The sequence below is a fragment of the Aspergillus foveolatus genome, assembly GCF_047715535.1.
Source record: "Aspergillus foveolatus strain CBS 279.81 unplaced genomic scaffold BDW70scaffold_12, whole genome shotgun sequence".
NCBI classification, from domain to species: Eukaryota; Fungi; Ascomycota; class Eurotiomycetes; order Eurotiales; family Aspergillaceae; genus Aspergillus; species Aspergillus foveolatus.
In genome coordinates this window covers 339,163-359,690 of record NW_027396076.1, presented here as the reverse complement: position 1 = coordinate 359,690, position 20,528 = coordinate 339,163, and the positions used below count along the sequence as shown (strand labels likewise).

General features: G+C 50.1%; 8 protein-coding genes across 8 annotated transcripts; 3 read left to right on the top strand and 5 right to left on the bottom strand.

Moving 5' to 3' along the window:
• Positions 1–110: 110 nt before the first annotated feature.
• Positions 111–3,350, top strand: BDW70DRAFT_16648 (uncharacterized protein). Its single transcript, XM_073741995.1, has 5 exons — positions 111–1,114; positions 1,167–2,123; positions 2,171–2,485; positions 2,543–2,733; positions 2,904–3,350. The coding sequence occupies exons 1-5, from the start codon at positions 316–318 to the stop codon at positions 3,243–3,245; spliced, it is 2,604 nt and encodes an 867-aa protein (XP_073598052.1). The 5' UTR covers positions 111–315; the 3' UTR covers positions 3,246–3,350.
• Positions 3,351–3,394: 44 nt separating this feature from the next.
• Positions 3,395–5,961, bottom strand: BDW70DRAFT_16664 (RAD52 DNA repair protein RADC). The gene is made up of 5 exons (XM_073742046.1): positions 5,541–5,961; positions 5,370–5,456; positions 5,126–5,305; positions 4,903–5,074; positions 3,395–4,849 (listed from the first exon to the last, which is right to left on the bottom strand). Exons 1-5 carry the CDS (start codon positions 5,799–5,801, stop codon positions 3,798–3,800), a joined length of 1,752 nt encoding a protein of 583 aa, XP_073598051.1. The 5' UTR covers positions 5,802–5,961; the 3' UTR covers positions 3,395–3,797.
• Positions 5,962–6,254: 293 nt separating this feature from the next.
• BDW70DRAFT_158086 (uncharacterized protein) lies at positions 6,255–7,320 on the bottom strand (the record flags this gene model as incomplete). Its single annotated transcript, XM_073740466.1, has 3 exons — positions 6,255–6,761; positions 6,820–7,172; positions 7,236–7,320. 3 exons carry the CDS (start codon positions 7,318–7,320, stop codon positions 6,255–6,257), a joined length of 945 nt encoding a protein of 314 aa, XP_073598050.1.
• A 1,050-nt stretch (positions 7,321–8,370) lies between these two features.
• Positions 8,371–9,978, top strand: BDW70DRAFT_16602 (putative integral ER membrane protein Scs2). The gene is made up of 7 exons (XM_073741884.1): positions 8,371–8,648; positions 8,711–8,781; positions 8,844–8,866; positions 8,919–8,977; positions 9,035–9,150; positions 9,200–9,301; positions 9,370–9,978. The coding sequence occupies exons 1-7, from the start codon at positions 8,609–8,611 to the stop codon at positions 9,799–9,801; spliced, it is 843 nt and encodes a 280-aa protein (XP_073598049.1). The 5' UTR covers positions 8,371–8,608; the 3' UTR covers positions 9,802–9,978.
• A 706-nt stretch (positions 9,979–10,684) lies between these two features.
• Positions 10,685–14,085, bottom strand: BDW70DRAFT_148726 (peptidase; the record flags this gene model as incomplete). Its single annotated transcript, XM_073738908.1, has 10 exons — positions 10,685–11,452; positions 11,515–11,793; positions 11,857–12,127; positions 12,282–12,283; positions 12,520–12,606; positions 12,656–12,817; positions 12,867–13,130; positions 13,182–13,777; positions 13,855–13,986; positions 14,046–14,085. The coding sequence occupies 10 exons, from the start codon at positions 14,083–14,085 to the stop codon at positions 10,685–10,687; spliced, it is 2,601 nt and encodes an 866-aa protein (XP_073598048.1).
• A 597-nt stretch (positions 14,086–14,682) lies between these two features.
• BDW70DRAFT_158082 (DnaJ domain protein) lies at positions 14,683–15,765 on the top strand (the record flags this gene model as incomplete). The annotated part of the gene is made up of 2 exons (XM_073740465.1): positions 14,683–14,960; positions 15,051–15,765. 2 exons carry the CDS (start codon positions 14,683–14,685, stop codon positions 15,763–15,765), a joined length of 993 nt encoding a protein of 330 aa, XP_073598047.1.
• An 86-nt stretch (positions 15,766–15,851) lies between these two features.
• BDW70DRAFT_132233 (porin) lies at positions 15,852–17,541 on the bottom strand. Its single transcript, XM_073736130.1, has 5 exons — positions 17,377–17,541; positions 17,251–17,284; positions 17,083–17,171; positions 16,325–17,020; positions 15,852–16,263 (listed from the first exon to the last, which is right to left on the bottom strand). The coding sequence occupies exons 1-5, from the start codon at positions 17,422–17,424 to the stop codon at positions 16,114–16,116; spliced, it is 1,017 nt and encodes a 338-aa protein (XP_073598046.1). The 5' UTR covers positions 17,425–17,541; the 3' UTR covers positions 15,852–16,113.
• Positions 17,542–18,049: 508 nt separating this feature from the next.
• On the bottom strand, positions 18,050–20,511 carry BDW70DRAFT_132229 (asparagine synthetase B). Its single transcript, XM_073736129.1, has 9 exons — positions 20,364–20,511; positions 20,225–20,275; positions 20,133–20,158; positions 20,046–20,072; positions 19,949–19,984; positions 19,708–19,856; positions 18,395–19,647; positions 18,238–18,342; positions 18,050–18,176 (listed from the first exon to the last, which is right to left on the bottom strand). The coding sequence occupies exons 1-9, from the start codon at positions 20,387–20,389 to the stop codon at positions 18,134–18,136; spliced, it is 1,716 nt and encodes a 571-aa protein (XP_073598045.1). The 5' UTR covers positions 20,390–20,511; the 3' UTR covers positions 18,050–18,133.
• Between the last annotated feature and the right edge of the window lie 17 nt (positions 20,512–20,528).

The following is a 20,528-nucleotide window of genomic DNA, read 5'->3' as shown; positions in this document are numbered from 1 at the left end:
GATCATTGGTAAGAAACAGAGTTAGCGCCCCTTCCGCTCGCCGATCACGGATCACCGCCATTGCATCAGGCCCTTGACTCTGCTGATACTTTGAACTGCTCACACTCCTTCATCGTCCTACCTCTCGCTTCATCAATATTTGCTGCAATTATTGCATGCGTTCATCTCTATTTATCTACTTCATGTACATTCTAATCAAATGAGGCCTCTAAACTGGTCATATCTGGCCCGGTTCGCCGTCTGATCAGCCTCAACGCTATCACATACTCTCCACATTCCACACTTTCCCCCACTCCACTTTACACAGCGTTCGTCATGACGGACGAGACGAGTCGGCCTTTGTTGGACGAGCATCACGACAATAATGCTTCGCCCTATCAGGCGCCGTCTATAAATCAACAACGTCCCTCCTTTGAAGTGTCTTCGGAGTCAACCCCGCTTCTCCATCGCCGCGATGATGATATATCGGCGTACGGTGGTATAGAATCATCGGAGGCTTCCTCTGCGGCGTCCGGGACTGTTTCATTAGACGACTACCCCAAAAAACCGCGAAATAGAGTTGGGTGGACGGTGTTATGCGGCCTCCTTGCTGTCGGTTCCGTCGTCGTCATCCTCATTCTGGCCTTCTTTGTTCCCGAGGTAGTAAAGCAATACGTCAAGGAAGCAGCCATATTTAGACCGACAAACCTATCAGTCGTGTCGGCCACAAGCGAAGGTGTCAGGGCAAGGGTACAAGGGGATATTGTCCTCGATGCTGATCGAGTCAAAAGTGAATCGGCAAGAAATATTGGGCGTTTCGTCACCTGGATTGGAAAAGAGGTCGAAACCGGCCAGTCTGAAGTCATTGTACGCTTACCGGAATACGGAAATGCCTTTGTTGGATCTGCATCCTTGCCGTCCATCAAGGTTAGCATTCGCAACGGCCATGTGAATCACCTTGACTTCGAAGCCAATTTGATTGCTGGCGACATTGAGGGCTTACGCTCCGTCGCCGTCGACTGGCTGGAAGGGAGACTGAACCGTCTATTACTTCATGGAAGTGTCATCCTCCATCTCAAATCAGGTCTGCTGAGCCTGGGAGAGCAGACTCTAGATGACTCCGTAGTGTTTGAAGGTAGGTTCTGCAGTCGAGAATGAAACCCTGCATGTGCTGACACAATTGCCAGGAGATGACTTCCCGTCTTTACCGGCTGTTGATATCACGAATTTCAACGTACACGACGTAGACTCGCCCGATGATCACGGTGCAATGGCAGTTGATGTTTCGGTCTCTGCTTCACTGGGTTCTCCGTTCGCCCTGCGCATTCCACCACTTGGCTTCAAGGCCCTTGTTGCTAACTGCTCGCCACGTGATCATTATATCTCCGTGGCAGATGTCGTAACTCAGGAGGTTGCAATCATCCCTGATCGAAGCATCGAGGTCGAGGTTTCTGGTATCATTCGAGGCCTTTCTGATGAGCTTACAGCGAACTGTCCTGGTGAAAAGAGGTCGCCTCTCGATACTCTTCTCACGAGCTACATCCATGGTTCTCAAACCATTATTTACGTTCGGGGAGCGGACGTGCCATCCTTGGGCACTCCAAGATGGATGACCGACATCCTTAAAACGGTGACGGTGCCGCTCTCATTTACAGGACACGCTCTGGATAATCTTGTCAAGAATTTCACCATGACCAACGTTCACTTCACTCTCCCGAACCCTATGGCAGAGCCGGATAGTCCTGAATCTCGACCTACAGTTTCTGCTTTGGTGAAAGTGCTGATTAGCGTACCGCAACAAGTGAAATTCGATCTAAATATTCCGCGGATCCGAGCTAAAGCCGATGTTTTCTATCACGAGAAGAAATTAGGATTCCTCGATTTGAAGGAATGGCAGCCTGCAAACTCGACTCTCATTGGGAACTTCGACAATACGACGGTGTTGCAAGTGGAATTTCCCATGGATAAAGCACCGCTCGAAGTAACTGATGAGGATGTTTTGACCGACGTACTTTCAAGCTTGATTTTTGAAGGGAAACCCGTGGGACTTACCGTTGTCGCAAATGTGGATGCGGAAATATCTACGGCCCTTGGGAAGTTTGCCGTTCGCGGTATACCAGCTGACGGCAAATTGACTGTAAAGCGTAGGTGACATCATGTATTACGTGCTCTTTCTCTAACCCTCATATAGCGCCTTTCAACGGTTTGCATGGCCTCGCACCACAAGTCGAATCTCTCGAACTGGGGTTTACGACGGAGACCTCGCTTCTTGTGGAGACTGTACTGAATTTCACGAATCCGACTCAGTACTCAGCATCGGTGCCATTGCTCGACCTACTCTTGGTCTATAATGACACCAAGGTTGCTCATCTGACGACGAGAGATATTAGTATAGTACCAGGTACAAATACCGGTGTCAATGTGAATCTGCAATGGAGTCCACTCGATCTTGGCGGACCGTCGGCTGTTCTTGCTGGTCAAGACCTGATTTCGCGGTTTGTCTCAGGCAAGTTCATCTTGACCCAGGCAGCCACTAAGCAACCTCCACTGACTCATGTTCCAGGCTTGAATACTTCAGTAACGATAAAGACACACGAAGGAACTATCCCAGCTTTACCGAGACTTGGACAGGCTCTGTCTAGGGTAGGCTTCGAAGTACAAATTCCTAACTTATCTCATAGTGGAGGTCCCGACAAGGATCCAGACCAACCTGGCCAGGATAACGGCCACCAGAACTTCATACAGGACGCTACGGTATTAATTACCTTCCTGGATACTGTGTCTCACGTTGGCCATGTCCTTTGATTTAAAACGCATATATGTTGGACATCGTCTTTTATCCGCAGTATAGAATTTCTCTTCCCAATCGCATACCGGTCTTTCAATAGAATAAAACCAAATAACTAACTTCCGAGTGCTCCTAGCTGCACCTCTGGTCATCAACAGCCGAGTTCGCGCTTTTCTCGCCTCTAAACCATACAATCCTGGAAGTCACCTCAATAGAAGCACAGGCTTTCTATGAACATGACCACGAAGTCGGCGCCATCAACTACTATACTCCTTTCTCAATCCTGCCCGGCCTCTCTCATTCGCCGCGGCTTCCTGTTGACCTTAATCTGGGTGGAATCGGCTACGATGCTGTTAAAAGGGCTGTTGGTGGTACACTTGACTTAGATACTTTGGCGAAAGTTGGCGTTCGGATTGAGAATTATATTAATACAGTGAATTATTGTGGGAAAGGGATTAAGGCGAAGGTTAAGCTGTGATTTTTTGCTTTGACGAGGAAGACAAAAATTTGAATTTTCTCCGGCATTCTTGACTTTGGAGTTTCGTTGCGCAGGCATTGGTATTACCTATAGGCAGAATGGAAACGTGGGTTGCTCCCGGCATCTGAGACACAAGGAGAGCGTAGACCTGATTAAGTATCCATTATCGCCGAAAATTTACTATAGATTCGGTACTTTGGTTCCGAGGGTGATCTATTCATCAATAAGAAGCACACATTTGCTGATCGGTGAATACGATGGCGAAAGCAAAGAAAAAAAAAGCAACCAAATAGCAGAACCCGAAGGGAAAGTCAAATGGTTCCAGTCCAATGCCCTTAGGATTTGAATCATCAAGCATAAGAAACAAAAACGCGAATGAGCTCAGTTATTTCCATTAGCCCTAGTTTCTCCGTGACGCCGTTCCCCAATTCCCCGAATGTAAGGTCGTGCAAGTTTGCGGTGTGATGGTTGTACTGAAGCATAGACGGATATGGTACATGCTTTGTGGAAAGCGAGAGAGGAGGGGGTTGGCATAAGACGAGGTTGATGATGTTAGTGCTGGTGCTGTTGCTGCTGCTGTTGCGCAGACATAGATTCGTCGTACTTCGCTCGTTTCGGATCATTCAATCCAGGTGCGGGAGTACATCCGTCCCCACCGGGCAATGATGCGTTGGTAACGTCGTTCAGAGGTGGTCGTTTCCCGTTCATATTTGGTGCCATTCGATTGGCGGCGGCGGTGTTATTTTGTGCGGCAGCTTTAGGGTCAACATTCGGCCGTGTTAGAGGACGGTAGGAGGATACCGATGGCCCTCTGTTCATGGGACCGCCGACCACACCGCCGCTGGGGGCGCCGATCTTTCGATGCATTTCTGCGGAGGGATTGATAAAGTCGCGTGTTTGGTTGGATGCTGGTGAGGCGCTACCGGCTAGCATTGGTTTTGAGATGGGTATGCTCTTGGTGTGGTCGACGCCGGCCGTCTTGCGGATAGAAGGGCTCTCTGCGTGCGGATTGAAGGCTGGGGCTACGGTAGCGGCGCTATGAGGATTTTCACGTAGCATGTCGGCTCCGCGGGCGGAGAGAAATCCCACGACTGGAGGCCCTTGACCATTTATGCCTGGGGTAGCCGGGACGGCCGTACTCTGCGGTGCTGGGTTTGGTTGTTTTGCACCATATTCCTGTTTGATGGGTACCTGTGCGCCAGCATCAGAGCCTGTTGTGGCCATGCCGTTACTAGCGCGTTGCCCCGGTGGTATTGATCTTCCATATTGTAGTCCTCCGTGTGAATCGGGAAGCGGAACGGATTGTCTTTGATTTGTATATTGATTTTGGGCGGGTGAAGGGAACGGTCTGTTGTTTAGGGCCTGGTTAGGAATCTGCCTGCCCGCTGGGGCAGGGTTTATGGGTCTTTCTGGTTTAGACGGAGTGACAACATGTTGGTTGCCACTTGTTGGTGCGCCAAGCGCATTTTTCGGGGGATTTGGATGAGCGTTAGGCCTCCCAACAGGGGTTGGCGGTTGATGCATTTTTTGAGTTTCTTCTGCCACTATTCCATCGGGGTACTCACCCTCACCAACGTTGAAATCGGCCTCATCAAACACATCACCTGATGCGATCAGCAACCTAGGGTAAAATGAGCTGTACATTGCATCAACTTACTACCGAATTCCGCGTCCATATCAGCGGCACTATTAGTCGAGGTGTTCCTCCCCGCTATTGACGGATGGGGGGGCAGATCGTCGTCATCCAGAGACGGCTTCACTCGAATTGGTTCTTTTTTTACGGGAGCAAAGTCGGGATGGCGATGCAGATCGTCTACATCCAATTTTGACTGCAGGTATGTCAGTGTCATGAGCTAAGGCCAAGGAACGAGGCCACTTACTGGTACCGTCTTCAGTTTCGAGACCTTGGAAATGTAGTCCTTGTCGTATATGCAGTTGCCCAAAACATTACCGAAGTTCCGCAAAGCACGTTTTAAAGCGTCAGTTGTTGCCTCTTTCTTAGCCTTCTCGAAAGCTGCGGCCTTGCCCTTGCAATTCTCAATATGTCCGTATCCAAGATCCTGATATTCCCAGCCCATCAACGTCGTGTCGAATATCGTAGTTCGGCTAGGGATTCCGACATACCTCGTGGTAGGCTCCATCTTTCAAAGTCACTCTCACTATTACTGATAGGCCCAGGCTCACTTTTCCAGTATTCGGAGACTCGTCAACCTAAGTCAGTAAATTCATTAGCAACGCATCCCTCTGCGAGTAGTCATAATATGCGAGCGTCATGTTATATGGTTCCACACTTACAAAGTCAATCTGGATGTTCTGAATTGAACTCGACCACCCATTGAATCCAAAAACCTCGTTGGCAAGATTAATGCATTTATCGGCAGCAAGGTAGTGTACCTTAAGGCCGGCCGCCCCAGGTCGCGAAGAGATGTACTCTGGTCCTAATTTCTTCTCGAGGCGTGCTTGAAGGGCAGCAGCTTCCTCGGGTGTATATTGATTCAACCGTGCTGGGGCTTCCTCAAACGGGTTTCTGGCGATGACTCCTGTTGCATCTGGCATTGTGATGCTCGCCGGGCCGCCTCGATGTTGGTCGCCAACGCTGAGACGCGGTACGCGTTAGTTTACGTAGCCTGTCGGAGTTTGGTCGGGAAGTGATGGTAGACTCACGCTGGCATGATTAAGTTTATGGATAGATTAGTCTATGAGAGCTATCATGAGGAGTAGATGCTGTAACTCATGTGAGGTTCAAGGCACAGGCCGAAGCCCATCGTGGAAACGCGTCAGGATGCCCTGCTATGCCGCGAAGTCACGTGAAGAGCCACCCATGTCTTCCCTGACATGCCGTACATCTTGCAACGACTACAAGTAGAATTTCTTGTGTTTGTTATCTCGCTCTCGACAGTAGCCATGTCCAATCATTATACCTATTCATCTTAAAATATCTTGCATTAATCATAAAATTGTTTGAGCTAGATCAGTTTCTTGGTTCCAATTCTCGAGCTGAGCCTTGCCTTATTCGACGACAAGGCTTGCACTAGGTACGAGTCCAAGATCCTTGAGTGACTCGCCAAAGAACTCAGAATTGAACACCTTCCTTGGAAAGTTCTGGCGAAAGCTGTTGACATCAATTCCGTCCTCTGTCTTGAGAGCCGATACCACTTCAAAGAGTGTTGTCTGTACTGGCAATGTTTTCATAACATTCCCCTTCGGTGTCTGGAACCGGAGGCGGGTTTCCGTGTAAGCAGAAGCTGGCTTAGATGCGACAGGTCCAGATGTCGTAGCTGCAGGCGTAGCGGCTGCTTGAACAGGGGGTGCAAGCCCAGCACGTTCAGCCTTTTCACGTTCAGCTCTCAGTCGACGCTCCGCCTTATCCGCTTCGATTCTGGCCTTGACCTGGCGTTTGGCTTCGATGTCATCTAATTTCTCCTGCTTCTTCTTTGCCGCTTCCTTTAATCTCTGCTTTCTCTCGAGTTCCTCTTTAGCATCCTGAGACTCTTTAGTGGCCTTTCTCCGGATTTCCTGAAGCAATGTCAACTATTAGCAAAGGTCGATAATCACAACCGTAGCCTCCGCGTACCTCATTTCGCTTCTTGTCAATTTTGTCTTGCTCTGACTGTACGGCGCGCTTAGCTGCCAGCTTCTCCCTGAGTTCCTGCAGCCTGGCTTTCTTTTCCTCCTCCGTCAGCGGGGCAATCTCTTCCGTTGACTCTGAGAAATCAACATGCTGGGTTTTGGAAGCGTGGAATTCGGCTTGTGCATGGCTTCGGAGCTTCTTCCCACATTCATTGCAGACCAAGCTCCGTGCTTCCTCTCCGGGTTTAAGTGCAGGCGCCCCTTCTTCATCTTCCTCGTCGGCTCCCGCGCTTGCCGACTTAATCTCCTCCAGTGACTTGTCTTGGTTTTCTTCGAGCCATTCGAGCGCACCTTGCACTGTAATTATGGAGAATGGAGATTAGTATGTAGCTTCAGGACGAGGGTCAAGAGGAAACACACGTCCGCCACTTTTCTTCACTGCTAGCTCAGCGCGCTCTCTATCAAAGCCCATTTCAATGAGCTGATCAAGGTCTGATGTAGTCATCTGAAATGTGGAAATCGTCTGTTTCGGATGTGATATTTCTGAAGTAATTGCTGGTTGCGGTGGTGTTTTGGTGAGTATAAGCAGATGCGCAGTGTTGTGTTGGTGAGAAGACCGTGGCTCGTTTGTAGGGTGACGTATCAGTGCGGCGGAAGCCCAACTGCGGGATGACCCGCTCGATCTATGGCCCAGGCCATGCCCCATTTATTTACCCAGTGACCAAGAAATACAGTGATCCCAGTGCTCTGGACAAGTTTAAGAAAACAAATCGACTCCGGTAAAAATTACAATCTGATCTAGGGTATGATGTTTATCAGCCTTTTACACAAAAAAGGGCTCATCACTAGGACAGAGCTGGATGCCTACGGATATGGTGCCGTATACTTCGTACTGTAAGTCACACAACGGCCCCATATAAGCAATCACCCAATGCCCTCCGACCAGCTTTCCCATCGCCGTCTAGAATATCGGTAGCTTGAAATGGAGGCACAAGATAGACTCTGGTCCAACAGAACGTAAGTTCTTGGTACGTCGGCAACGTGCACGGGGTGTTTGCTGTGACATTGACTTTAGCAAGCATGCACTCATTGTTCCCGAAGGCGTTCTCAAACTTGTGTCAGCAGTGACGATGACTGAATACAAACAGACTGATATGCGTATGTGGCCATGAAAAATGTAGTGCTATGAGAGTAAGCGAAGCTTTTCCAGGGAAGAGAGAAGATGTTATTCCAGCATCACATGTTCAGGAACCACATCCGTATCTAGGAACCGTTTCTGCTTCAGTATTCCCGAGGGACTCTCAACCCATGAACAGTGACACCATCATTCATCGCGAAACTGCACGATTAATGACCCATGAGTAAACCGAGAGAATGGAGTAATTCTGCCATGAAATCAAGAGATATTTTGTAGTGGAAGGTTCACGAGCGTGCTGGCAATGATGACTTCACCCGGCAGCAGGGCTGAGTCAGCGGTCCGGCCCAACCAGCAGCCGCGACGCTCTTCCCCCAGTAATTTAGGTGGTTTGGTTGCGCCTGAACTTCGGTGTCTGGCTTTAAATCACAACTGCCAGTGCTGCCTATCTCCAACACCCTATACCCATTTTATCGATATCCTGCTATTCTGACTCCCTCACCCAGTCGTCAGGTACCGCCTTGTCTTTTGACTCTCGCTGCTGGCTCAACCTCATCCAAATATCTCCTCTTATCTTGGGCTGATTGCCCTTTGAAACAACCTCCTAGTTTCTGTGCCGTCCTCCCACATAGCGAACACCCATCACACTTTATCCACCATGTCCATCCTCCTCGACCCCCCGGACCTTGGCTTCAGACGTACGTCTTTAGGGAGCATTCTTGAGTTATGGTTTAACTGGGCGTATTGACTTGCGAACTAGGCCCCTTCAATCGTGAAATATGCCAAGTGTTGCACCTCACTAACAACAACCCGGACGCCGTTGTCTTCAAGGTATGCGCTTCAATGTACCGCGCAAGTCTTAAGTTGTACGCTAACGGTTGTCACCTTGTTAGGTCAAAACCACCGCTCCCAAACAGTACGTAGTTCCTGCCTGCTTCGCAGTCGAATCCCCACTAAATTGTTCTAAGCTACTGTGTCCGACCCAACTCAGGGCGGATAGAACCAGGCAAGCATGTGGAAGTCCAGGGTATGCATCCGTGTCTTGAAGATCGCTGCGGAACAGGATGGTTGATTATATGGACAGTGTTATTGCAGGCCATGAAGGACGAACCAGCCCCGGATGCGAAATGCAAGGACAAGTTCCTTGTTCAAACTGTGGCAGTCACCAAGGATATGGAATTCGCCAATGTCAGCTCTATTGTACGTGTTTTTGATACTTCTACATGGCTATTCTCTAATTGACCTATAGTTCGAGAAAGCCACCAAATCAGCCATTCAGGAGCGCAAAATACGAGTAGCTTGGCTCCCCGCTGATGAACCCGAAGTCAAGCAAGAAGACACCAATGGCACGGTAAGTTTTACTGTGGCTTATTTCCCAAGTTTTTTTTTACCCCAGCTCACAAACAACTATCGCATCAGAACGCCCAGAATGATGAACCCCCTTCTTACTCTTCCCCCAAGGGAGATTTTGAGACCCCGGCCGCCAATCTTGCAAAAAGTCCCAACACAACTTCGCCCATACCCGCTCCGGACTTCAACGAGAGTGTCAAGCGGGAATATCCGACTCCGCATGTAGCTGAAAGCAAGGCAGCATCAGCGAAGGCTTCCGTAGCGAGCAGCGCAAAGCAAACTGACTACGAGGCTCGGTTGGCAGAAGCTAATGCACAAATTCAGCGCCTAAAAGATAAGCTCGCAGACCAGGGTTTGCGACAGAGAAAGATCGGTGGTGAGAGCGAAAAGTCACCGGCAGCCCTCGCGCAGCAGGTTCAGTCTGTTGAGGCAGGTGTGCCAGTAAGGATTGTGGCAGGTTTATGCCTGCTGAGCTTCTTGATTGCGTATTTCTTTTTCTAACTTCTCGTTATTCCCCCAATTTTTTCGTTGCCCTATACTTATTCCCTACTTCCACTACGGACCACCTGTTTTTTATCCCCCTTGAGCCGCCTGTCTCTGATTTTTCGTTTGTGAACACTTATATCAAGCCTCTTTTCTTTTTCTTCTTTCCTGTATGCTCTACGGCAATTCGTTTCGAGTACTACGGCGTCGCGTTGTTAATGCGACGCGTGGTCAATCTTATGGCACAATGAAAAACTAAGAAAGAGTGCGAGAAGCGGGAGACGAACTCGACAGGGCTGGTGCAGAGGCTGCATGATCAGATGGCTAAGCAAGTTCTTACGTTCCTATTAGTATTGTGGCGTGTAGGCTGATCTATCGCGTCCTTCGATCCCATGTCTCTGTCTTTTCCCGTTCAAACTTGAAAGTGAATATTATTCTCCAAGTGACTATCGCTTCTAGACGAACGCCCGCCTTGATAGCCAGGCAGCTAATATAAGTAATCACCACGAATGGTACTGAATGCTTATAGCTTCTTCCCTTCAGGACGGAAACGCGTCTCTTATGGATAGACTGCTAAGCTATAAATCAAGCAATCTCGTTCATACTGGTACGTACTACTAAATTACAGGCCTTTTCTAAAGGAGAGTGTTTTTGTCTTCTCTGAAGCTAGTCCATAAGACTTGTAGTTGATAGGTAGTAGTATTTAGGATGTGCAGAATATATCATATGGATGATAGGACATCATTATCTCCGATACTGCAAGCATTCATAGCGTACATACCGAAGTGCGCAAAGATATGCGATTATTCAGGTATCATCCGACTCGATCCAATAGAGAGGAATAGAAAGGTGGCGAAAATCTGCCTAAGCTACATAGATGGGTTGACCTGTGTAAACCAGATCAATTCTGAATCTCGCTCTCTTTCCACCCATCATCATTTGCCTCGTCGGGCCCAGCGGAAATTCCCTCCCCTGCACGACCGATGGCACCGCCACCTCCCACAATACGACCACCTTGTGCCCTCTTAACACGGCACCACGGACCGACATTTTTATCTAGGATAAAGGTCCAAATAACCCAGATCCAGCTCCGGTGGCAGGGTAAAGGCTCGTAAAACTCGCTAGCAATCCGGTGAAGGGTATGAAGTTTTGTCCACGGAATAGCGGGAAAATCGTGGTGCTCGTTGTGAAGGCCAACGTTGTAGGTGAGAATATTAAGCGGACCGTAATATGAGTACGTTTCCGGAGGCGGAAGGGAGGTGAGAGGGTGTTTTTCGCCCTTTTCCCCCTTCAGTTCCTGGAGTGATTCTGTGCCGTGGTCGACATTTGAGAAAAAGTAGTGCTCGGCGATGAAGTGGCCTGCGCAGGGGTGGAGGGAACCCGCGAGAAAGGAGCTGAGAAGGAGGTAGAGGAGTGGGTTGAGGGAGCCATTGCAGATCTTTGTGAGGATGTAGTTGAATGAGAGTTGGACGAAGAGGTTTATGAGGTGAATTATTGTGAAGGGCGGACTGTAGATAAACATGGGGCGGACAGCATAGAAGAAGATTTGGAAGGTGCAGAAGAAGGCCTTGCCGAGGATAGAGTCGAGTACGAAGGCTTCGAAGGCTGTTGGGAGATCGGTGTCGAGGCCAGCGACGCCGAGGGATTTGTGGTGAGTGAGATGGTAGGGCTATTGCATATGATCAGTTTTCTTTTTCTATTGCGAACCAAACGAGTTTGGTATATGCATACCCGGAAAGCGGCGCTGTAGGGCAGTCCAATGGGAAGATTGGCAAAGATAGCCAGGAGCCTATTGGCCATAGGTGACCGGAAAGCGAGGTTATGTGATATCTCATGGATGGCAAGGAAGAGGTTTTGGTTCGAAGTGGCTCCGATCACGTACGCCGTTAACCAGAACCGCCAGGAGAAGAAGGACGTTTCGCGGAGAAGGTATGCGCAGCATATCTGGAGGGAAACAACGCCCAGCACCACGTATTTGGTCAGCGGCTCTGGTCCGCAGAGCTTGGTTACCTGGAAGATTGTACGAGTTAGCTCTCTGAAGCACAGAGTCGGAAGTGAGGCGGAGATACGTACTTCTGGATGTGCTTTGATGATTGCTTGCCGTCTTGAACGGTGCGGCTCCTCCGTGTAGGTCCAGAAGAAATGGTCCTCGATAGAAGAAGTCTCTGGAGGCGGGATTCGCACGGAGGGTTCATCATTTCGTAGGTCTGGAGCTTTGCGGAGATTCTTCGTGGCTGACATGCGGAGCTGCGGTGTAGCAGAGGAGGCGACTGTCGAGGCCATGGTGGGAGGATAAGGGAGGAAAAAGAGAGGTTTTTTGGGTGAAAAGGGGTGATAGCAGTTCCTAGGCCATCGATTGAGGTGAAAACAGTGCTTGGCATACAGTTATAGGACAGAACAAAGATGTGGTTCGATTCGAAATTGAAACATGGGAGTCGTGTCTCGGAACCTTTGCTTCCCACGTGGGGCGCGCCAACCGTTGGAATAGTTCGACCTACTGCTATGGACAAAGCGATGCCAACGCAAAATTAAAAAAAAAAGTCCTTCATTTTGTTCGTCTTTACTTCAATCCTGTTGGTAAGAGCTATGTATCATCTCGTGCGTCCAAATAATATGACCAAGGTTCTAACTAGTAGTCGTCTCCGCGGCTAATAACCTCCTTCACGGTAGGTCGGAGCACGATCGTCTGTAACCAGGGTTAGTCTCTAAGTCGGGAAGACAGAATCCGGGACATACATGTTCGAATTGGGCGGTGTATGAGCCCTTGATGTCACAGAGAGGCGGGTAATCTTGAACAATTCCTGACTGAACCAGGTTGTTCAACTGGGAGGGCATTAGCTCGATGCTCGATTTGGGGTACAACAATACTTACGCCAAGAAGATATTTATCCTGGCCAAGTCGGTCAAGGTAACGACGGCACCAAGGCAGAGTGCCGAAATTCTTGTTGATAACGTTCAAGAGGCTCTTTGCAGAAGACAGCCGCAGAGGAACTTGAGGAGCATTCGCGACCAGCGCATAATGAGAAGTTTCCATCTAATGATCATGAGCTTTCAATCAAGCATGCGGCTCTAGAACAACTTACGTCTTCTCTCACGTAGCCCTTTCCGGTACTACCAAAGGTCTCAATGGCGAACACTTCACCCTCCTCCATCTTGGTCTGATCCGAACCCTTCACAATGGGGACACTCTTGCCACCGTGAATAACGTGCTGGTCAATGTTATGACCGTTGAGGTTACGGATAGGCTTGATAGGATACGTAGTCCCGTTCAGCTCGATTTCGTAACTTTCCATAGTTTCTTGGATAGCGGCACCAATGTCACTCATGCGGACATCAATTCCAGCCTCCTGCAACGACTGTCAGTAGTAGATATAGTAATCTAGACAGAGAACACATACGCGAATGCCAGTGTTGGTAGCATCCTTGACAGCCTCAAGCAGAGGATCATACACAGGGTCGAAAGACATGGTAAACGCACTGTCCACGATGCGACCGTTGATATGTGCTCCAAAGTCGACCTTCATCACATCGCCCTGCTGCAATACCATCTTGTTGCCTGCATTCGGGGTATAGTGGGCAGCGCAGTGATTGATGCTCAGGCCGCAGGGAAAACCCATACCGCCCTTGATGTTATCACCCTCCTCAAGACCTTGGTGACCGGTCAGCGCACGAACGGAATCCTCAATGCCCTCCGCAATTTCCGTCAAAGTCTGGCCGGGCTTGATGTTCTTCTGTGCATATTGGCGGACCTGACGGTGGACCTCGGCACCCTGGCGGTACTCCTGCAAGAAGTCATTGTTCATACGGTCGAGATAGCGTTTCTCTTCGTTGGTTGTGCGATACGAATTCTCATTCTTGTACTCGACGATCTCACCCTCGGGGTACTGGCCGTTCGCGAATAGGCTCGACACCGGAACACGGGGAGGAGAGCTCTGTACTTTGGCGCCACCCTTCTTCTTCTTCTTAGACTTGCGCTTCTTCTTTTTCTTTGCGGCTATAGTCCGTTGTCTCTAGTCAGCGAGGATATGCCGAAACAGGCCGTGGGCAAGCGAGATTCGGTTTCAAACATACCTCCGTTGGCTGCACCATCAGCAGCAGCGCCCGCATCGTCAGCATCATCATCCGAGTCATCCTCCACCTCTCCGGCTTCTGCCTGGCCCGCTTCCGCTGGGACCGCAGTGGACTCGCCGTTCTGACCGTTCACTGTGGGAGAGGTATTTAGCGTGATGGCAAATATGGAAAAGCGAGACAAGAAAACTCACGGTCAAGCTTCTCAAGCTTCTCACTAGCCTGAGCAGCCATGATGAGAAGATAGAGCAGGGGCTAAGGAGGCAAAGAATAGGCAGATTGCGGTCTAACCAAGAGGAAAAAATAGAGCGGGGAATTGCCGATGAGATAATGAGACGCCAAGCCTGGCGCCGGCCTCGATGTCCATATCTATATCTTAGGGGTTAAGCAGGGTATCACCGGTTGAAACCAGCGTAGATACAAGTAAGTATCCCAGACGGGATATCGCTGAGCTTCTAGCTAAGCACAAAGTGATTGATGTATAGCTGGAGTTGTGTGCTTGAGTAGGGCTCGTGTGCCACTCCGCAGTATATCTATACCTAGAGGACGATATGTACAACACCAGCAGGACCGTTTTTTGTTTATGTGTGAATTGCAATGCCCCAATCAATTACCATCCAAACCGTCCTATATAGGAATTGATTATATATATATTTTATAGGCATATTTGCCATGCTTCTATCCTCAGCCCTGGAGGCTGACTCGCGCACTGATGACGCACTGCACCTCCGATAAGCGGCCGACGCCATCAGGAAGTGTACTTCCACCCTAATTTCCTCATCTACACCCTGGACACGAACCCCATCTCTTCCCACATAAATTGGCAAAGACATGTCTTTTTCTCGCCCTTTGAGGAGGCCAGTCACGCAATTTCTCGATCACTATCGCTGCCACCAAGCTATCTTTCCGCACGACCGCATCTCCTCTACTTTCAATCTCCGCAGCTACGAACCTAATTGCAAAAGTAGATATAAACATGACCGTGGTCAGTACACATGCAAAGCACCATTCTCAACAGCAAGTGTCCGGTTGCTCGCGTCATCTCGAGAGCCAACACTCTACGAAGTCCTCGATGTCCCCGTAACGGCCACACCGGCCGAGATCAAAAAGTGCGTTTACCTGTCCCATCAAGCTCTTACCACTGCCTCAACCACATAAAAGTAGAGTGCGAGTGCTATACTGACACATATATCATACAGAAAGTTCTACGCCCTCTCCCTCGCCCACCACCCAGACCGCAACCCCAACGATCCCAGCGCCTCCTCGCGCTTCGCCAGAATATCTTCCGCCTACCAAACCCTCAGTAACAGCGCAAAGCGCTCAACATATGACCGAGACCACGGAATTCACTCGCGAAACTTCCAATCCACGCACTCCACTGCAACACCCGGTCAGCACCCTATGGGCAGCCACAGCAGTCACGGCGCATCATATTTCGGCTCGCGGCCTGCAAGCGGACTCAGTAAACGGCGAGGCGTATTTAAGGGTCCCCCGCCGAGTTTTTACGCGCACGGGGGGTATGGTAATAATAGGGCTCGAAGGGCGGGGGGGTTCTATTCAGCCGGGTCTGGTGCTGGCAGTAGTTCGGCCGGTGCCGCGGGCAGCACTAAGAAAGAAGATGATCCAACGGGGTTTATTGATCGGAATCCAATATCGCATTTTAACGCGCGGGGCCATTATCGAACGCAGACGGCGGAGGATGCGCGAAGACAGGAAAGACGGTCCAGGGTGGATGCTGATATCAATGAGCAGTATATAGGTAGTCGCGGAGACTTTGCGTTGCGGTTCATTGCAGTTTCAAGCATCTTGCTGGGTGCGGGCGCATTGGCGGGGTTCCTTCGTTGGCCGAGCAGTGATGGCAGTGTCAACGAGAAGTCGCGCCAAACAAAGTATTCGAGGATGAAGGATGGCTGACGCTATCTTTGCAGGAATGCCAGTTCATTCTCTGTTTTGGGCGCATTGTTGTAGTTAAAACTGTATATAGTCCATAGAGCGGCGGGTTATGTGCGCATCTTAAAAATTCCTCTAGAGCAGCTATATAGAATTATGTCTACAAGCAGTTTCAAAACACCCTTCAAAGTCCGCAGAACAAAGGAAATATGATCATATTGATATACAGTGGTCGCCAATAATTACCTAATATCTAGATATCACGGTCCAACTAATCCTATCTTCCTGCCCCTTATATACAATAACTCGCATACTGGAGCAAAAGAGAGGCGTTGGCACGTCCTAACAGCATAAAGGCGGGCAAGGGGTCGCTTATGCCTCGAAAGTGAAGCTGGCGCCAACCTTGTGAGCAGCCTGGTTGAGGTTCTGGGTATCGAAAGAAGCACCAAGGCCGAGGGTGACACCAGGGCGGAGGAGAACGTTGTAGGCCAGAGCGGCAATACCACGGTCGTTGATCTTGACCTAAATTGAGAGAGTTTATCAGATCTGCGCGATTCCAATTTTTTGGGTTCCGACTATTTACCTTGGCAAAGGAAGAAGGATCCAGTCTGTACTTGCTAGCAACCTCAAGGCCGACGGAGTTGCCGGTCTTGGAGTCCCAAGTGGCCTTAGCACCAGCCTCAACCTGAGCGTTGACTCGGTGGTAGTAGCTGGCAGAGAAGACAGTCAGGTTGTTAGCAGCCTGGATGGCAGCGGAGTACTGAGGAACGCTGTAGCCGACGGCAGCGGAGTACTTGGTGATGGCGGCCTTCTGGACATCGTAGCCACCCTCGGCACCGACGAGGAAGCCTTCGTGGCCAAGAACGGCATCGAAGTTTGCAGAGGGGCCGTTAAGGAGATCGAAGAAAGCACGAGCGTGCAGGTTGGGCTGCTTGAAGTGAAGGTTGAGCTTAGCACCCTTGGACTGCTTGGCAGGGAGGTACTGGGTAATGATCTCAGCCTTGAGACCCTTGGCGATGTTGTTGTCGAGCTCGAGCTTGGTGTCGAGGGCGTTGGCAGTAGTCCACGCCTGGGTGAGGGTGAGGCCTGAGCAAGGACAGATTATTAGCATCAATCTATGTTCGGCGACCCTTGACGTTAAAGTGACTCTAGTGGACGGTGACAAGCAATGCGAACGTGTTATATCAACAACGAGCGCTTTGTCTGGCTTCTTGGGAGTTTTTCGTATGCGATTATGGGGGCGTTTACCAGTAGGGGCGTCGACGTATTTGGCCTCGAGCTACACAAGGAGGGTGCCGTTAGTGACAGCCTAAATGACATATATTGGCGATGTGTACTTACACTGCCAGCGATAGGACCCTCATGAGCAGACTTGCCCTTCACGTTGAAGGTGACGCCATTGGGGGCCTTGGACTTGACCTCAAGGCTAGCTAAAAAGGAGAATCAAATGTCAGCTATGCTCACGATCAAAGCAACGAGCTTGAAATAGGCAGCCGGGTAGTTACTTACCAGCAGAGCCGTGGTAGAAGTCCTTGTTAAGGAGCTATCGGAAAAAGTAAGATTAGCTTGGGATTCCGCGATTCTTCGTCCACCATTCCCAGCTTCATTGCGAAACAATGTGGGAGAATCACGTACATCGTTGGCCGCCTTGGCGATGTCGGAGAAAGCAGCAGGAGCAGCCATTGTGTAGGATCGAATGGGTAATAAGACGATAACGTCAGAGGGTATTAAAGCAGAAAAGTAGTAGAAAGAGCTGAGCGAGGAATAGGATGACGAGGAAGGAAGTCGGGAGAAGATTCAATTCAAATCACTTGGGAGGTTGAGTTCGCGTTCCAGTTGCTGGGGCACGGGAAGCTGGCTCAGCTATGATTGGCTGTGGCGGCAAAACCCGTGAGCAAGGATCCCGACGGTGCCTTGAAACGCCTGGGGCATCCGATATAACCTGACCGAGCTGTGCTTCCGGCAGTCTCGCCCGTCTTTGGTCGGCTCAGACATCTGAGGCTACGCCTAGTTCAAATACTGTCGCTTAGCCTTTACTTTTTGTTTTTGACAAAGGATTTGACGAGGCATCGCTGAACTTCTACTAGGCTCCTGCCCGTATGGGATCCGTGGGTCAAACACTTTCGAAACAGCACATGATCACAAGGTAACCGAAACTCTAAAGCAACTAAGGTCTACAGGAGGGTTCAGATAAGCAGCGATGATTTGGATTTTATCTCATCCTGTTTTGCTGCATCAAAGAGCGCGCAGGACTTGACCAACCAAACGCTACGCTGATAGTAAAAACTCGCTTTGCGTCTAAATGACCATGATCTGGGATAATCATCTATTCATGTTTCTCTATCTCAAAAATAACGATATGCAATCTCGCAAGGACTTGCTATACAATCATCTATTCGGCGTCATCGTACTTGGCATTGTGGGTAGCAATGGCTCTGGAAATAAGCACGGAAATTAGCATCAGAGCAGGCAATCTTTACCTCGAAATCGACCTACCTTCCACTAGGGTCGCTCTGCTTCGACCATGTGGGGACCCAGCGCTCGACTGTGGACGCGCAGTAGGATGGGAAGTGCTCGTCAAACATCATGCGGTACCAGTAACTGTTGCCATGTTAACTTCTCAATTTACGCCCATAGAATGGGAAAGACGTACGCTTCCTTGGTAGTTGGAATATCATCACCCCACTCGGGCTTGGGGTTCTTCATCATCTCGTCGGTGACGTGGAGCTCGGCGTGGTCCTTCAGACCATCGATCCAGCTGTAACCGACACCGTCACTGAACTGCTCCTTCTGGCGCCAGAGGATCTTGTCGGGCAGGTACGGCTCGACGTCGGGCTCATCGGAAGTGTCGAACGCCTTGCGCAAGATGTATTTCTCAATGCGGTCCTTTGTGATCATCTTCTCCTGGGGGTCAACCGACATAGACGTCTCAATGAAGGCCTTGTCGAGGAAAGGAACTCGCGCCTCCAAACCCCAGGCTGATGTTGACTTGTTGGCTCTGAGGCAGTCTGCCAAATGCAGGTTCTTCACACGTCTAACGGTTTCCTTGTGGAACTCCTCCTTGTTGGGTGCAGCGTGGAAGTAGAGGTACCCGCCGAAGATCTCGTCGCTACCCTCACCACTCAGAACCATCTTGACTCCAAGTCCCTTGATCTTTCGGCTGAGCAGGTACATGGGAGTGGACGCACGGATAGTGGTCACATCGTATGTCTCCAGATGGTAGATAACATCCGATAGGGCGTTGAGACCATCTTCAATAGTGAAGGTGAGGGCGTGGTGCTTGGTTCCCAAAAACTTAGCCACCTCCATGGCAGCCTCTGTGTCGGGAGCACCAGGGAGACCAATGGAGAAAGATTGCAGCTGCTGGAAGGAGTTGACAGTAGAAAGCTCGTTCTCGTCGTCGATACCGACCAGTTCACCATTGGCCTCGCTCTTGACACCGGAGCTAGCCTTCTGCATGCGCAGAGTTTCCCGCTGAGCAATCGAGGCAACCAAGCTAGAATCGAGACCGCCAGACAACAGAACACCATACGGAACTTCTGCCATTAAACGCTTGCGCACAGACCTCGTGAGGGACTCACGAATCGCCTTGTAGTCCACGGGCGCACTGGGAACGTTGGTCGGGTCCCACCACGAGGGTTGGAAGTAGCGGGAGAATTCACCGCTCTTGGAGTCGAAGACATGGCCAGGAGGAAAAGCCTCGACCTTGTCGCAGACGGGGTGCAAACTCTTCAACTCGGAGGCAAAGTACACGGCTCCAGGAGTCTGGGAGGACCAGCCGATGTAGAAACTGCAGATACCAATAGGGTCACGTGCCGCAACAACCCTATCCTCCTTCTTGTCATACAAAACCCAGGCGAACATGCCATCAAGATGTTTGGGGGCATCGAGACCATATTTCATGTACTATACGAGTCAGTATCCCTGTACCACAACCCTCTTCCGCACTGCTCTAATCGCACATACCAGAGGGATGATGACTTCGCAGTCCGAGTGTGTCTTATAGTTGTATTCCACGTCCAGGGTCTTCCTCACAATGCGGTGGTTGTAAATTTCACCGTTGACGGCCAAGGCGAGGGATTCATCGTCGTTAACGAGGGGCTGGGCGCCGGAGTCTAGAAGCAGATACAGTCTCAGACATAGTTCAAGTGGTGAAACGGAGTATTAAAAAGAGCAAAGGAGTCTTGTTGATGAGTAAGGCACATACCGACACCGACGATACACAGGCGCTCGTGGCAAAGAACTGGAAAATCCGGTCAGCACCCTATACGACTTCGGTCTATACATGGCACAAAGTCACTAACTCGTCTTATCAGCGATGAAGCTCCCACCTATTGTACTGTGTTAGGAATGAATTCTTGTCAAAGAAGATCCGCGACCGCATGACTCACTCCAGTCCGGTCCACGATGGCGCACACTGCTACAGTCAGACACAAATTCCAAATGACGAGTTGAAACTTGCGGAAGAGAAGGAGAGACTTACGCCTTTGCCATGCGCAAAGCTGTAGGCTTGAATGCCTGTACATCCGGATGACTGTCGCAATGTCTGTTAGCCCTGAACGCGCGGCGCACAGATCCCCGCGGAATGGCCTTGGGAGAAAAGAGCAAGTAGGGTAACATACTGATGACAGGCGAAGATACCACACATGCTGGCGGTTCGATTGAGCAACGCAGATAGAAAGTAGGAGCAAAGACTGCTAGGACGCCCAATTGATTAGAGGGTGAGAAAAGTGCGAATTGGTGACCAGGCCCAGATCGGGGGAGACGGGGGAATTTTTAAAGTGTCA